Source organism: Quercus robur, chromosome 12 (assembly GCF_932294415.1).
Source record: "Quercus robur chromosome 12, dhQueRobu3.1, whole genome shotgun sequence".
Taxonomy (NCBI): Eukaryota; Viridiplantae; Streptophyta; class Magnoliopsida; order Fagales; family Fagaceae; genus Quercus; species Quercus robur.
This window is the reverse complement of record NC_065545.1, coordinates 41,740,711-41,756,156: the sequence shown is the minus strand read 5'-3', so window position 1 is coordinate 41,756,156 and position 15,446 is coordinate 41,740,711. Positions and strand designations below refer to the sequence as shown.

The 15,446-nt window shown below is 38.2% G+C and overlaps 1 protein-coding gene across 3 annotated transcripts; it reads left to right on the top strand.

The window, feature by feature from the left end:
* The first annotated feature begins 8,148 nt into the window (after window positions 1-8,148).
* LOC126709386 (uncharacterized) lies at window positions 8,149-15,420 on the top strand. Of its 3 annotated transcripts, none has more exons than XM_050409600.1 (5): window positions 8,149-8,519; window positions 8,598-8,908; window positions 9,879-10,074; window positions 12,607-12,738; window positions 15,016-15,420. In XM_050409600.1, the coding sequence occupies exons 2-5, from the start codon at window positions 8,622-8,624 to the stop codon at window positions 15,136-15,138; spliced, it is 738 nt and encodes a 245-aa protein (XP_050265557.1). In that variant the 5' UTR covers window positions 8,149-8,519; window positions 8,598-8,621; the 3' UTR covers window positions 15,139-15,420. The 3 variants fall into 3 exon arrangements, with proteins under 3 accessions (XP_050265557.1, XP_050265558.1, XP_050265555.1); XM_050409601.1 differs by having other exon boundaries at window positions 8,150-8,519; window positions 8,622-8,908; XM_050409598.1 differs by having other exon boundaries at window positions 8,152-8,519; window positions 8,618-8,908.
* The last annotated feature ends 26 nt before the right edge of the window (window positions 15,421-15,446 follow it).

Genomic DNA, 15,446 nt, shown 5'->3' with positions numbered 1-15,446 from the left:
TTCTAAAATACTATTAAATCACATTTAAATCTTAGAGTGACTATATTTAAAAGCAATATGTATTAATCTATAAATATTTGTTGAAGATTCTATAATCATGTAGGTTAAATACTAATTACTATCTTAAATATTTATAATCCACTTAATAATATAAAATGTAAAAAAAAAAAAAAAAAAAAAGATAAGGATAACCTCAAGTGGGTAAAGTGTCAATTTCATACCATAGGTAGGCAACTTAAATTTCGACCAAACCACAAGTGGGTAAATTGTAATTTATCCTATTTTAAATTTGAATTTATAAAAAACATGGTACTTCCTGCCGCAGAATCTATTAGTAAATCCATGTTTGGCAATGGGAACTCGTCCTTCGGACAGGCTCTGTTGAGATTTCTGAAATCTACACAACATCTTATCTGTCTGTTCTTCTTCTTTACTGGTACTATGTTGGATAGCCAGCGCAGGTGTTGAATAAGCTTGATGAATCCCGCAGCCAACAATTTCTGTACTTCTTTGACTATTTGCCCTTCTATTTCAGTGTGGAATATCCTGACAGGCTGGGCCACTGCTTTAGCTTCTAGGTCTACATTCAACATATGCGCCACTAGCCCGGGGTCTAACCCTGGCATTTCACTGTAATCCTATGTGAAAACGTCTTTGAACTCTTTCAACAACAGTATCAGCTCTAATTTTTCCTTTTCTATTAGACTTGCACTAATTGAGATAGGTCTTGGTCCTTATGAACCAGATCCCAAGTCAACCTCCTCCAACTTTTTTTCTGCCACAACTTGCACCTCCTTTTCTGCCACGATTTTTTCATCTTTCTCTTTATTACCTTCTTCCTCTGAACTTTCTTATGCTACACAACACACCAAACTCTCGTGCTGCCATTCTTGGGTGGGGCCCGCTTGTATTTCACTCTTGGGCCCCGCACAACTTCATAATTTGTAAACAATCCTGCCATCAGGGTCTCAGACCCTAACACATTGGGGTGTGTCATCTAATTCTGCGGCGGGTGCTTCTTTTCTTTTTTCTTTTTTCATGCTAGCAACTCCCTTAGATCAGGCTCTGGGTCACTTTAGATGTCTTCCCACTTAGGTACGAAGGTACCTCGTGGCTTTGATACTGAACTTTCCCCAGATGGAGCCCATTGGTCGTAGAACATAGTTTATACTAAATGAGCCTCCGCCTGTTCAAACGGCGAGGGGTTTGTTGCTATACGTATCATTCTGTTATTCAACCTTCCTTTCACACACTAGTGATAGGTGGATGGGACCAATCGGTATTTGTACAACCATGGCCTCCCCAAAAACACATGATAGAAGACCTCCATTTTTACCACATGGAATCGATCTAAAGAAGCTATAGGGCCTACTTTCAACCACAACTGGATGTGGCATGCGGTGTATTCTCCCCTTCCACCAAACCCTGTCACTTCCATTGGGCATCCCTGAATATTTCATTCCGAAATTCCTTTTACTTGTAAAGTGCTCAATGAAATGAGATTTACAGAAACACCTGTATCTACCAAGGCTTTCTTGATGGAGATTTAATTTGTAGATGCTACCAAGTAGAGGGACCTCCGGTGATCTGGGTATCCCACCTTCATATCCTCATTACTAAAAGTGATCTCAGTCGATTCCTGTAAGAGGATTCTATTATCTGGGATTTCCGCTGATAAGCATTCTATTCCTGTCTCGGAGGCAATGCTTACTAAAGCCTCTGTGGCTATCTTTCTTTCATTTGTTGTGAGCCCCAGCTGGTTAAACAAATTTTTGAATTTGGAGCTTCGCTATAAAGTAGTAATTGTTGTGGCAGGCAGGGCTAGATTTTCTTCTTCGTCTTCCCCTAGATCCGCACAAATTACTACCACTGCTACACCTTTCCCTTTATGGTTTGGGAGTGAGTTTCTTTGAATCTCTTGCTAGGATAGTTCTAGAGTCCCTTCTTTGATCTTGCGGCGCACCAATCTGCGGAGTGCCTAACATTTTACAGTAAGATGTTGCACATAGTTGTGCAAACTGCAGAAGCATAGGTCCCTCCGCTCCTCTTCTGTGGGTTCTTTAGAAACTTGATTAGGCTTGAAAACTCCATCTGCTATCTACTTGTCTAGCAGCAAATCTAATTCTTTTGGAGTGCATGGTATTGGTAAGGAAGTATCATATTCTCTCACATCAGTCTTCCTTCTCCGTTCACTAGTAAATACTATCATAGCTTGCAAAGCGTTTCTTTTATCCGAACTTGGCTTCATGAACTAGGCAGTCTTTCTGACCTTTTGCAACAACTATGTAAACTAGGAGATTTCTAAGTTTTCCAGGACTGCCCTGTACTCCCTGATCATGTTTGTCATACATAATTCCACCAATGTTCTTTCTTTACAATGATCATAGCAATCCAGTGCTATGTCCCTGAACCTTTTGATGTATTCCATCAAATCATCGTCATTCCTTTACTTGGTTGCTTGTAGGGTTGCAAGCATTACTGTTTTTTCTTCGTGGAAGTATTTAGTGCAAAATACGTCCACCATGTCATCCCAAGTTGGGATTGATCCTAACTTTAGGCTGATGTACCAAGTGTATGCCTGGTTGCATTGCGATTTGGAAAACTCTTGAAGACACAAGTCTTTGTCTGCGGCGTAAGGGCCAAAAATATCAATAAACTTGTTCAAGTGCTCAACTGCACTTCCCTTCCTGCCATCATACTGTGCAAAGACCCACGGCTCATACCTCTCGGGGTACAGTTTGCTGAGTAACCTTAGTGGGTAAGGAGGTCTTCATGCATAGAATCGCTCCTAAGGTGCTCTGGCTTTCTCTTGTTCTAGGAAAGTCGCTACTTCGGCCATAGTGATGAAACGTTGTTCCGCATTCTATAGGACATCTCCTACTGATGTCTTTTCTTTGTTTGTCGCATGTTCCGGGTCATGCTGGCTTCCTTTTTCCTTTGTTTTTTCTGTTTTTAGCAGACAGATTTCTTCCATCATTTGTTGCTGTAAGTGTTGTAAGGACTGCAAAACTTCAATGAAGATGTTGGCATTGTCAATAGGGATTCTTGGCTATGGTTGGGGTTCAGCCCCCATTCCGTTGGCACCTTCTGCCTAGTTAGGCCGCTGTTGGTGAGGCGTTGTTGGCTTGAACTCTGCTTATGAGGGCACGACACTTATATTTGGTGTTGTCCTAGACTTTGGAGGCATTTGTTTGCGAGGGCTTCTGTCCCTATCTGCTTCTCAACTCCCCAGCGGAGTTGCCAATTTAATGTAGTGGGCCTTTTTGGTTATATCGGGCTAGGCTGTCTCCTGCGGTACTAGGCCCAAATATTCTGAGTAAGGGAGTTAAGGCCGGTCCAACTACAACTCAATTTGGTCCGGCTTGTGCATAAATTATGCCTCGTTCGCCAAGAGCGCGCTTACGGCAGGTAGAGCTGTTTTAGATGAGTCGTGGCAGACAGATATAATAATAATAAGACAAAAGAAAGTACTTTGACTTCTTAATTAAAGTGAATAAATAATCCCTAACCAAGAAAAGATAATCACAGTTTAACAACAATTACTTCTATAAAGAAAGCAAGGGAAATAAGTGGGTAGTATATGGGTTAATCAAAAGAATAAAAAAATTAGATCAAATCTAATCCGCAGGACCAAAACCAGAAAGGGAAGAATGTCTTTTCTCAATGTGAATAATCCCCCAGGGAAATCCTACCGTGGAAATTAATCACTTTGAAGGAAACGAACTTGAATGGTTGGTGCACAAGAGAATTTTTTGTTTCTAGCAGAGAGTAGGACTTTGAGAGGGAGAAAGGGAATCAACCTATTGGTGCATGTCTGTCGCTCTAACTCTTTATCTTTTTCTTTCCTTCTCTTTTAATATTCTCCTTTCTTATCTTTTTTTTTTTTTTTTTCTTTCTTCTCTTTTTCTCAATACTTGTTTTCTATTCCCCGTTTTTTCAAGTTCCTATCCCGTGGTCCTGGTCTCCTGTACATGACAAGAGCCTCTTTTTATAATGTCTGCCATAACCGAGTTTTACTATTTTAGTCCTTAACCACCTTTGTCTTGTTTGGGTGTACTTGCCGACCACCACTGATTCGTCTATGTGCCACTCCCCATCACAGACAAAAGAAAACTATTTTGTTTGTTTGTCTGCCGTGGCACCCTTCCCTGCTATGGTGTAGGTGCCTTCTCTCTCCCTATCCCTTATGGTATACACCTAGTGGTTCCAACTCAGTTTTGTTTCTTTTGGGTGGTATGTCATCCCAGCAGGACACTTCCCTCAAAAGAGCCTGAGCAGGAACCTCAGAAGAGGTTTTTCCTCTCTCCCCACCGCCAAACCATGTCTTTTTACCTCTAACCCATGACCTCACCATGTCCTGTATTGGCTGGGTACAAGCTGGTGATATCCGGGCCTTGCACATGCCTCTCTTCGATGTATGTCCAAAATCTGTCTGTTATTCATGCATTCGTTGTGGTTGGCCTACACAGTCTACCATCCATTTTTTAACTATTTTCTAATTTCCCTTTCTTTATGGCTTGCCCCACTTAGGGGCTGGTTCTTGCTTGACGGTAGGCTTTGCCTTTCTTCAACCCACCCTTTTTTCTGCTACCATCTCCTGCCATACTACTTTATCATTCCTGCTGCAAAGTTGTTTGCCCTAATCTTGCTAGGCCTCTTTGGGCTTGCCGTTTATTCTTCTCTCAATGGCCCAGTACGACCATTAGTTCTTTTATTACATTACTGGCGGGCTCTTGTGTCCCATTTGTTTTCTCTTGGGCGTCCTTGGCCCATTTATTTTCCTTGGGCTTCCTTGGCCCTCTTCTTAACTTTGCATTCCCATGGGCTTTTACTGAGTTCTTTGGGCTTCCCTGGCCCAATTACATTATCCCTCATCCTTGGGGCTCATGAGCTTGCCATCATCCTCTTACTTTCTTTACTTTCATTACTTTGGGCCTGCCGTGACCCATTCTCATTTTTCCACATCATAAACTACCCATGATTTGCTTTTTTTCTCTCTTTTCGGGCTCCTTTAAGCTCATTTGCCTCCTCAAGGCCCATTTGTTTATCTCATGGGCCTGTGATCCATTATTCTTGCCGCTTAGGCTTAATGAGTTTTCTATCCATTTACCAACTCTTTTCTATCCGCGTTGCTGGACTTCTCCTTTCCACTTGGACTTCCAAAATGGCCATCAATATATGGCATTTTTGTAAATAAGTGCAACCATGTGAGACCCCCATTAGTGACTTGTCACATCCTTGCTCAGTTCTGTTGAAAGCTTTTCTCTTCTTTGGCTTTAGCTCCTGTTGCACAAACAAAATTAAAACATAGAGTTTAGTAGTCATAAAGAAATAAATCCATAAAATAGAGAAGTGGGAAAAATAATAAAACAATTACATGTAAGATTGATGACCCATTCTTTGATTTTGGGGTTCTTTTGGGGCATAGTAAGAAGAGAAAATCAGTCACAACAAAGCCCTTAGAACTGAAAAGGAAAGAAAAAAAATGTAGAAACTAGGACTCCTACGATTGAGTGAGAAGAAAAGAAGCTTGGGGTTTGCTAGAGATGGGTTTTGGGGAGATAGAGCCAGAAGTGCAGATGATGGGTTTTTCTAGGGATTTGGCGTGTGTGTGAGATAAGGAAGACAAAAACAATTTATTTTAGGTGAAAGGAGAGAGAAGGTCACATGCGGGAGGTAGCAGTGACTGTTGTGAACTGTGCAGGCTGTGGGTTCCAAAAAAAAAGTGATAAAGTTGAGTTATGAGAACGAGAAACTAGGAATGGCAACAAGTCAAGTTTGGGGCGGGTTTCTTTATGCCTAAACCTACCTCACGGGCCTGCCCTTGTTACTCGAACCTGCCCTGTTTAATAAATGGGTTTTTTTAGACCCCCAAACCTACAAGCCCTGTCCCATCATGCTTGACCCAAAATCACAAACACAAGCACAAAAATTTCAGATTTAAGATTTTCCCTTTCAAAATCATAACACATAACCACAAAAATTTCAAATTTATGATTTTCCTTTTCAAAATCATAAACACAAATCATAACACAAACACATAAATCACAAAAAGAAAAAAGGGAAGAACAATATCATCGAGAAATAGGAATGACAACGAACCCAAAAAAAAAAAAAAAAGGTGGAGAACTAATCCAAATCATTAAGAATAAGTTACGGTGAGTTGGTGATAGAGGGGGAGTTGGTGTCAACAGCGAGGTAAAGGTGCAGGGATGAGGGAGAGTGGGAGCGATTGAAGGGGGTGGCGATGAGGCCGTGAGTGTGGCTATATGGGTCGGTGAGAGTGACGACTTAAGGAGTTAATGGGGGTGGCGGTGAGGCTGTAGTTGTGTGGGTGAGAGTGACTAGAGATTAAGAGAGGGTGGGTGGCGGCTCAGATGAGATTGAGTGAATGAGATAGGATTAGGGTTTTTTGAATAAGTTTATATATATATATATATATATATATATATATATTAGGCTTTTTTGGTAATTTTAGTTTAATGGGTCGGGTCCAGGTTCGGGTTCTGGGGCGAGTATCACTAAAACCCGAACCCACTTCGGGTTTTATTTTAAAAACCCAGACCCAACCCTTCTGTTTCATGGATTGGGTAAAACCCAACCCATTAGGGTTGGGTCGGGTAACAATTGTCATGCCTATGAAAAACACGGTTTTGAGTTATGAACCAAACAAGAAGTTTTCAGTTTTGGGTTTTTTATAAGATAGAGTTTTGAGATATGAGTGATAAGTTTGAGTGATGAGTTTTGAGTTATGAATTTTGAGTTTTAAGAAAGCCTCAAACCAAACATGCTCTAGCTTCTAAATACAAAGACAGGAATCCCTATCTTTCTACAATGATCCAACACTTAAATAATCTTCATATGACATTGTATGGTGATAGACTTGGCTTTGATTAGGATTGTTGTGCATCCCTTCTCTTTACAACAATGCGGTGCCCTTCTCAAGTTCGTTCTCACCACTCATCATCAATAGTGATGCTATTCTTCAATTTAGAATCGTTCTATTTTTTTTTTTTTTTTACTACTTTGATTGTCGCTTTGATATGATAATAATAAATTATATAATTGGGATCACATTGGTGGAAATAAGAAAATAAAGCAACTAGATTAGGGGTTAATGATGTGAGAGTGAGGGTGAGGGTGGGGGTGAGGGTGAAAGAAAGAAGGACTCTGACGAGAGAGAGTGAGAGTTAGGGATTTAATTTTTGCCCAATCTAACTCACGTGAGAAGAAGTTTGTTCTTAATTTCTCTTAGTATGACGTGGTCTTTATTTATTTATTTTAAGTATGATGTAGCTATACTGTTGGCAGTTGATATGATAGAATAAACATTTTTTTATTAGATAGTTAGACAAGTCAAATATTTCCATCAAAACATAATGGCAGAGGCTAAATTAACATCACATTCAAAAGTTAGGGACTAAATTGACATAATTGAAAGGCTATGAATCAAATTGAGATATGGTGTAAGTATATGGACCAATTTTGTAGTTTATCCTTATTCTTACTTAGACTTGGCTCATTTATTAAACAATTCTAAAATGAAGGCTCGAGCTTGAATCATTTATAAACAAATAAACATAAACGAACTTTTTTAACTAGTTAAGCCCGACCTATTTATGAACAATTCATTTATTATCCTACCACAAAATTAAGTCTCGGCCTATAATAATGAAATGGGTGAGTTGGTTTTGGCAAATTAAATTTTCAGCATAGAATAGAAAAGAAAATAAGTATAGTACAAGATGGGCATATACCAAGCAGAGCAGGTTGAGAAACTCACCTTCATTGTAAAAAATGTGTTTAGTATCATTTTTTAAATAACATATTTTAAACTATGAAAAAAATATAATTATATATTTGATATGTATGTGTTTTTTTTTTAAGTGATGAAAAGAACTCTATTTGATCTCAAAAAAAAAAAAAAAAAGAACTCTATTTTCTTTTAGGAGAGAGAAACAAAGAAAAATAAGAAGAGAGTAGGACAAAGTGACGTGCTCGTGGAAGAAAAAGAAAGAAAAAACGAGTTTGATTTTGAGAATGGGCCCCGCAATTTTTAATGTATTAAAAAAAAAAAAATGGCATAAATGAGTTTTCAAAACTGGTACAAATGAGCTTGCGTAACAAAAAAGTGTTTTGCATATCAAACCGTTTTGCTTCCGTGCTATTCTTTCTTCTTCTCAACAATTCCATTCCGGAGATTTGGGACTTTCCCTCGAGTTTTGTTGGTTTTTGGGCCTTTTACTTTTGTTATCAGCCATCAAACGGTGCGTTTAGGTAATTGTCAATTACGAAACTGCCCAGCTAATCCTGCACTGGCACTATAAAATTGTATGGACGAAAAAATAAAATCATAAACAAAACCACAAACGCGAAAGCACCGTTGCAACTGCGTCACAGCACAGCACACATGACACAACAGCCCCTAAATACAATTCTCTAATTTTAACTCTTTCTTAAGGTGAAACACAGATTCGAAAGGTCTCCTCTCTGATTTGCCTAAATTATCAGAATTTCAGGTTCGATTTCCAAATTATTATTATTATTATTTTTTACCGTAGATCTCAAAATCACAATAATAATAATAATAATAATAGTAATAATAATATCCCTATAGATAGATGTGGAGGTCGAAATCGAAGGCGGTGTTGATATTGGGACAAAAGGGTTTGAGCGGCAGTACTCGGGTGTTGCAGCACAACAAACCTTATGCTCGCATCATCCACACCTCCTCCCTACCTAATTCCAACGACTTTTTGACGCCGTGGCGGTGGCAGCAGCAGCAGCAGCAACAGCAACAGCGTTTGTTTAACGAAAGTAGCACTCAAAGAAGACGCTTTCTCGGTTGCGGAGATGGTGAGGAAGGCGGTGTTCTCTCCAAAGTTTACGAGGAGAAGCTTGTGTTGGGGTATGTCTTTTCATTCTTTTGTTTTTTCCCTACTACTATTTCCTGTATTTTTTTTTAGTTAATTGCCAATATTGTTAATTAAAAAGAAAATTTATGAAGGCAATTTTTGGGTTCACATTTGAGGAGAGGGGGACTGTTAGAATAATTATGATTAAGTGATTAAATTTACAATTTTTTAAGCCCTCGATTGCGACGAGGAGAGGAGGGACAGTGGACGGAATGAAATGGAAATGAATGAAAAGAATAATTTTAGAATATTTATTTCGTTCTCTTGCTTTGTTTGAGAGTTTAAATGGAGGGAATGAAAAATTCATTCTCTTGTTTGGAAGTTTAAATGGAAGAGAATTAAATGGGTATAAGGGAACACTTATTTCTTTTTATTCTCTTAAAACCTTAAATTTTCATTTCCTCGAAATTGGGAGGAATGGGAGGGAATAAAATTAGATTTAATGAATTTTTTACTAAAACTCCTAAAATACTCCTATATATTCAACTTTTTATTTTAAAATAGAGGTCTAATAGTAATATTGTCATAAAATGATTCTATTTATTTCCTTTACTTCAATATATTCCATTCCATTCTTTTCCATTTTTTTCCTTACTTCAATACATTCCATTCCATTCCCTTATGAACTCCCAAATGAAGCGTAATAGCTCAAGTTTTTGGGATAACTGTTTACTTATCATAAGCATAGTTTCAGGACATGTCAACTCTTGATCTCAAGCTAGACAAGGTTAATGAAGTTCTTTCATTACTGGTTCTGATTTCTAAAGCTTCCCTCATAAGTTATAGACTTGAGCTGTGCATTTCAGGAGTGGCTTATGGGCTGAGTTTTCATTTCACGCATGGAGAAACAAATTGTTGAATGTCCTGTCTCCTTGTGGCTACATTAAATCATTATTTAGATTCAGACCTTTTTTGGTTTTCTAATTGATAGAGACTTCAGCTGACAGATCTTTTGTTCGCTAGGTATTCTCCAGAGCAGTTGTTTGATGTAGTTGCAGCTGTTGACTTGTATCATGGTTTTGTCCCCTGGTGTCAGCGGTCTGAGGTAATTAAACATAATCCGGATGGATCTTTTGATGCCGAGCTGGAGATTGGTTTCAAATTTCTTGTTGAAAGTTACATTTCTCATGTTGAATTGAACAAGCCAAAGTATATAAAGGTAACAAATTTCCTTTTAGTTTTTGGGTGGTTATTCTTTTTTAAAATAATTGTCTTTGCCTTTTCTTTTTTTTCTTTTCTTTTATGGATTTTAAATAATATAGTAATCAGCTTATAGATTTTGTATGATCTGAAAGTTTGCAAGAAAGAATATGAGAACTATTTACTTTTCTACTACTACATAATATGCATGAGGATGATTGGGGCAACCTGCCAAAGGGATATAGAAACTATTTTGAATTAGTGTAAGCATTAATCTTCGGTTGACTTGAAGATCCAAGAGCCTTGAAGCTCAACTGGTTGGTACTTCCTGGTGTTTCTAATGGAGACATTCAAGGTTCAAATTTCCCCTCCCCCGTTGTAACTATCGAATTATCAAAAAATCTTAGGTTGACTTGAAGAGATTCCCAAAACCGATAAGCTACACAAAAAACTCATTATCTCCCATTGTAATTAACCGAGGAAATCAAATTCCTTAATTCTCTTCTGCCTTTGTTCTTATATTTTACTGATTTGCTACTACCAGTGGCTTCCCTATTCAACAAATTAGCTGCTGCCGTTTCTGTTTCCAGCCTTTGTAAGAAAGAAATGCAACTTCTCATATCGATTCAAGGGAAGCCCAACCAGTTTACTGAATCCATGAATTCTATATTTCACTCATCTCAAAATATCTAAAGTATCATCAATACACAATAGCTGGTTGTTATTATGCAGCTCCACTGACAGTACCCAATCCATATTCCAGCCATAAGGAACAATCATCATCAGTGGGCAAATGAAGGAGTTATCACCCACATTTGAACCCAAAACTAGACTCTCATAACCACCCTCACCTGACTTCAATAACCCAACCTAGTTTTCACCCAGACGCACCAAATCCCCACAAGCCAAAACAGACCCCACACCATTCAAAGCGTCCTCTACTGATAGTGATAGAAAACTGGATCTCCCAAAGAAGCCCCCTCCTTCAATTCTGAAACACTTTGAGGCCGCTGCACCAACCCAAAGACCCTATCATCAGAATAACCCGCCTCACTGGTCATCAGTATCAACATATCCACAATATGTCTCAAAAACCCACTCACACAACTTGACGAAGAGAATTGACCCTAAAAATTTCCAGCAGGATGGCTATCGACACAAAAAAAGCCACTGAAGAACACCCATCATTGTCTGACACAAGCCCAAAAATCCTGCTCCCATCCAAGACTAATAAGCAATCCGAAAGAGAAGAAGGATCAGAAACAGCTGGTACCTTTTTTTCCACTTGAGTTATCTCCAAAATGACCCAATACTTGAACTTGTGCTGCATTTTGTTTTGCAACCCACGCGTGTGTATCAGCCCTTAGAGGAATGTATCCCGTTGATACCCGCCTCTTTCCCCCTTCAGTTACCTCCACAATTATTCCTCTCCTTAACCAACGCGAATTCCTTATTTCTCTCTTCTTCCCACTGTCATGTGAATTTGAAAATTGTAATGGCAATCTTTTATTTATAACACCCAATATTTTCGCCTCCTCATTAGCAATTGCCATATTTGACTGGATTCTTCCATCCCCACCACCCACGACGGCTGGGAGTGGTTTGTCACCCAAGTGTTCCTTCAGATGCTGTTTCATTAGTTTGGGATTGACGTTGAATCTTCAAATCAGAGGGCAAAACCATTTTTTCTCTCTACCTTCTGTTTTCCCTTGCCATTGGCAAGAGCCTGCCGTGCATGCACCACATTTTCTTGTTTCTTTTCCGCTCTAACCACTTCCTTGAAAGACCGATCCAACTGCACCACTGAATGCCTCTTAGGATGCTGTACCAAGGTGTTTCCATGACCTGAAACCACCAAAGCTTGCTTGGAAGGTTCCAAAAGTTATCTTAATTCTAGCTCAAACACCCTCCAGCCACTCTTTAATTTTCCTTCAGGTATGATAATAACCTTCCTGCATCCACTGACTCTATGCTCAGTCACTGCCAAATATATGTCATAGACATTTGAGCACTGCTGAAAGGTATAAGCTATATTGCATCAATGACAATAATCTCAATTTTAGCCATCAACCACTGTGGCGCTTTCTTGCCCATAAACACAGATCTCATGAAATGTTTGCCATGTTTGAAAATTTGTGAAACAAAAAAACTTCCCCCCTCCTCTAATGCCAATTGGATTAAATTAGATTCAATAAATAAACTTTGAATTCCCCCCATACCGATTTCCTTAGCAGTCACCAAAGCAATTTCTGGCTAATTTGAGGTAGCTAGGCCTCCGCTGCACTAACCCACCCTTTTTTCTCTTCCTTCTAATAGGTAGTTGTAGTTGTAGATTTCCATGTCTGTGAGGCTTTTAAGTAGTTTATTGGAGTGTTAAATACAGAAGGGTTGGTTCTCTTCTCCATATTTGCATTTGTTTAATTGGTTGCTTACCAGGATTTAGTTCTTAATATCCTTGGTTATGAAAACTGGCCTTGAATCATTTGATTATTCTACAGTTGCTTTTCTGGTGGTTTCCATTATGAATTATTTTATATTCTATGTTGTACAGACTACTGTAACGGATAGCAATTTGTTTGACCACTTGATAAACATATGGGAGTTCAATCCAGGACCAGTTCCAGGAACTTGCAACCTGTATTTTTTGGTGGATTTTAAGTTCCAATCACCACTTTACCGACAGGTGAGTTTCCTTTGGTTCATTCTTGAATATCGCATCTTCCAAACTTTGTCAACTTTTTATTTTTTTAATTGGTAAGTCACACACACCCGATGGGTATTGAACTCATGACCTCATCGTCCACCTAGCACTTATAAGGGAGGAGATGCAAGCTGAGCTAGAGCTCATTGGCAACTCCCCCTTTTTTTTTTTGAGAAGAGCTCATTGGCAACTTTGTCAACTTAAATATTATGCTTATTTGGATATTGACTTCATTAGGAAAGATAAGAACGTTGAGGTGATACTCATAGCTAACCACCTTATTTTCTTCTCTTTTTTATTTTTTATTTTTATGTATGTCAGTGAAGGATGTTAAACACCAACCACCTAAAGCCCTACTACTGACACTTTCGTTACAATTTGCTCAAACTAACATGCCCCTTACCATTACCTCTGCTGTCAACCTGCAGCAATGGGTAGCATCTATGACTAAAAGTTTCCATTCTTTTTTTCTAAATATGAAGCTCCTATTCTTAATTAGCAGAGAGTGCGATAAAAAAAGAAGAGAGCATTTTGCCTGCTTTTTAGCAAGAACTGCAAGGAATCTAAACTGCTTAGTGGTGTCCATGTACAAGCTTGGAGATATACTAGAAGGTCTTGACAAGCTTGACAACAAAAGTGATGAAAGTTTGCACTCATGCATAAACTTTCCAGACGAGAGAGAGAGAGAGAGAGAGAGAGCTGCCTGATCTAGAAAACAATTGGGGGGAGGGGAGCAGCAAGTGGGTATTTTAGGAAATTTATTTTATAAGGTTATTGCATGGGTCGAGGAATAGCTATTACAAGTGTTTTAATAAGGGCTAGTTATTCTTCATTTTAAAGAATAGCTATTCATAATGAAAAGCTATTCCCTGTAGTAAAAGGATAACCAAACAACCAAATAGTTACTCCTTAGGAATAGCTATTCCATTACATCATCTATTAATGTACCAAACATGCCCTTAAGTTGTATCCCCTCTGTTAAATTCAAGTTGCTTATTCCAATTAGTTTCCTTTTTAAATATCACCTATATGCGTAGATACTTATCCCCCTTCATATCTGTAGTGGAGCCAAAAAAAAATTATGTACAGGTTTCTTGATGACCTTGTAGCACAGCAAGGGTTATGGTCATTTAAAAAGTTTTCCCTTCTTGGTTTGTTAGGCATTGAATGTTCCACTTGATCTAGTGTACTCTAATTGTCTTAGCTATCTTCTTTCTTATCTGCAACAAAGACTATGAAATTGTTGCTCTTTGGAAGGTTGACAATATTAGCTCCTTATTTCTTACTTTGAACCTTTTGTAAGTAAGACATATCTTCATTGGTCTGATACTCTAATTCTGTTAGTTCTTCTTTAGCCTTTATATTTTTGTCGTTCACCTTTTTGGATAAATTTGCATTTAACTTTATAGCTGTGAAATAGAAATACATATGACAAATTAATTAAGCTGCATTATCTGTTGGACCTAATAACATTACCTGTGTGGGCTGTGTCGTTGCCATTAGCTTCAACAAATTATGCAACTCAGTGAGTTATTTGCAAGAGAGAGTCTTGTGTGTGGACTCTTATGAGCTTGTGTGCAGACTGTAGCTGGCATTTACAATTTTGATTAGCAATTTATGCAATTTACATTCTGAACCAGGCATAGCTTATTGGAATTATGTGATGAGAGAGAGAGAGAGAGAGAATTGGCAGTGATAGTCTGATAACTGTAGTTCTTGATTACATTTTAATTGTTTATCTCAGCTAAATTAACAATTGGAAAACAGTAAGTCTAGAGACAAATTTTTTATACAATTGCTTATGTGGTGGTTGTGATTGGGTTATGATAAAAATGGTGTCAAACGTCAATGGTGGAACCAGGTAAAAGTGAAGTTACTCCAATCCCAATAAACCATGTCAATAGTTGTGAAAAATATTGTGTCCATAGCATTCTCATTGGAAAATTGTCAATGAGCTCTAAGGTGGCATCTCCTTTTCTCATGAGTTCAAGATCTACTAGATGTACATATAACTACTAATCAAATGTATAATTGGAAAATTGTTACTCTTTTGTCTTATCTTGGGCCTTGTCTACATGTCTGCAATTTGGGGCTATTAATACATCTCATTACAGTTGTAAATTGAGGGTTCAGAGCGGTTATATATCTATTAATTTTGGGAACATTTCAGCCCTTAGGTCTGGACTTTAGGACTTATATATTATGATGAGGAACAACTAGAAGCATTCTAATTATTGACAATGATCTTCTTGTTGTCAGGTTGCATCCGTGTTCTTCAAGGAGGTGGTCTCAAGACTGGTAGGTTCATTTAACGAACGCTGCCGTTTGATATATGGACCGGGGGTCAGAGTCCATGAAAATTCATATGGTCAAAGGGTATGAGAGGTCGTTTTGCATTTAACTGGGTGCTGTGCCGTATGAACCTTTAGAACACACTGGAGAGATTACATTACTATCTCACTAGCCTCTGGGTGGTTTTTATTTTATTTTATTTTATTTAAATTTTGTTTGCTGCCTGGTGGCCGATTGATCTCCTGGTCATTGTAATTCAATTAAAGCCTTAGAAGCAATCCTATCAAAAAAAGAAAAAAAAGAAGCATTAGAAGCACTTTTTCTCCTTGTTATCTCAAGTTTAATAACATTTAAATATTTAATTACTTTCAATATGTGCCTTTTGTTTTTGCATTCAC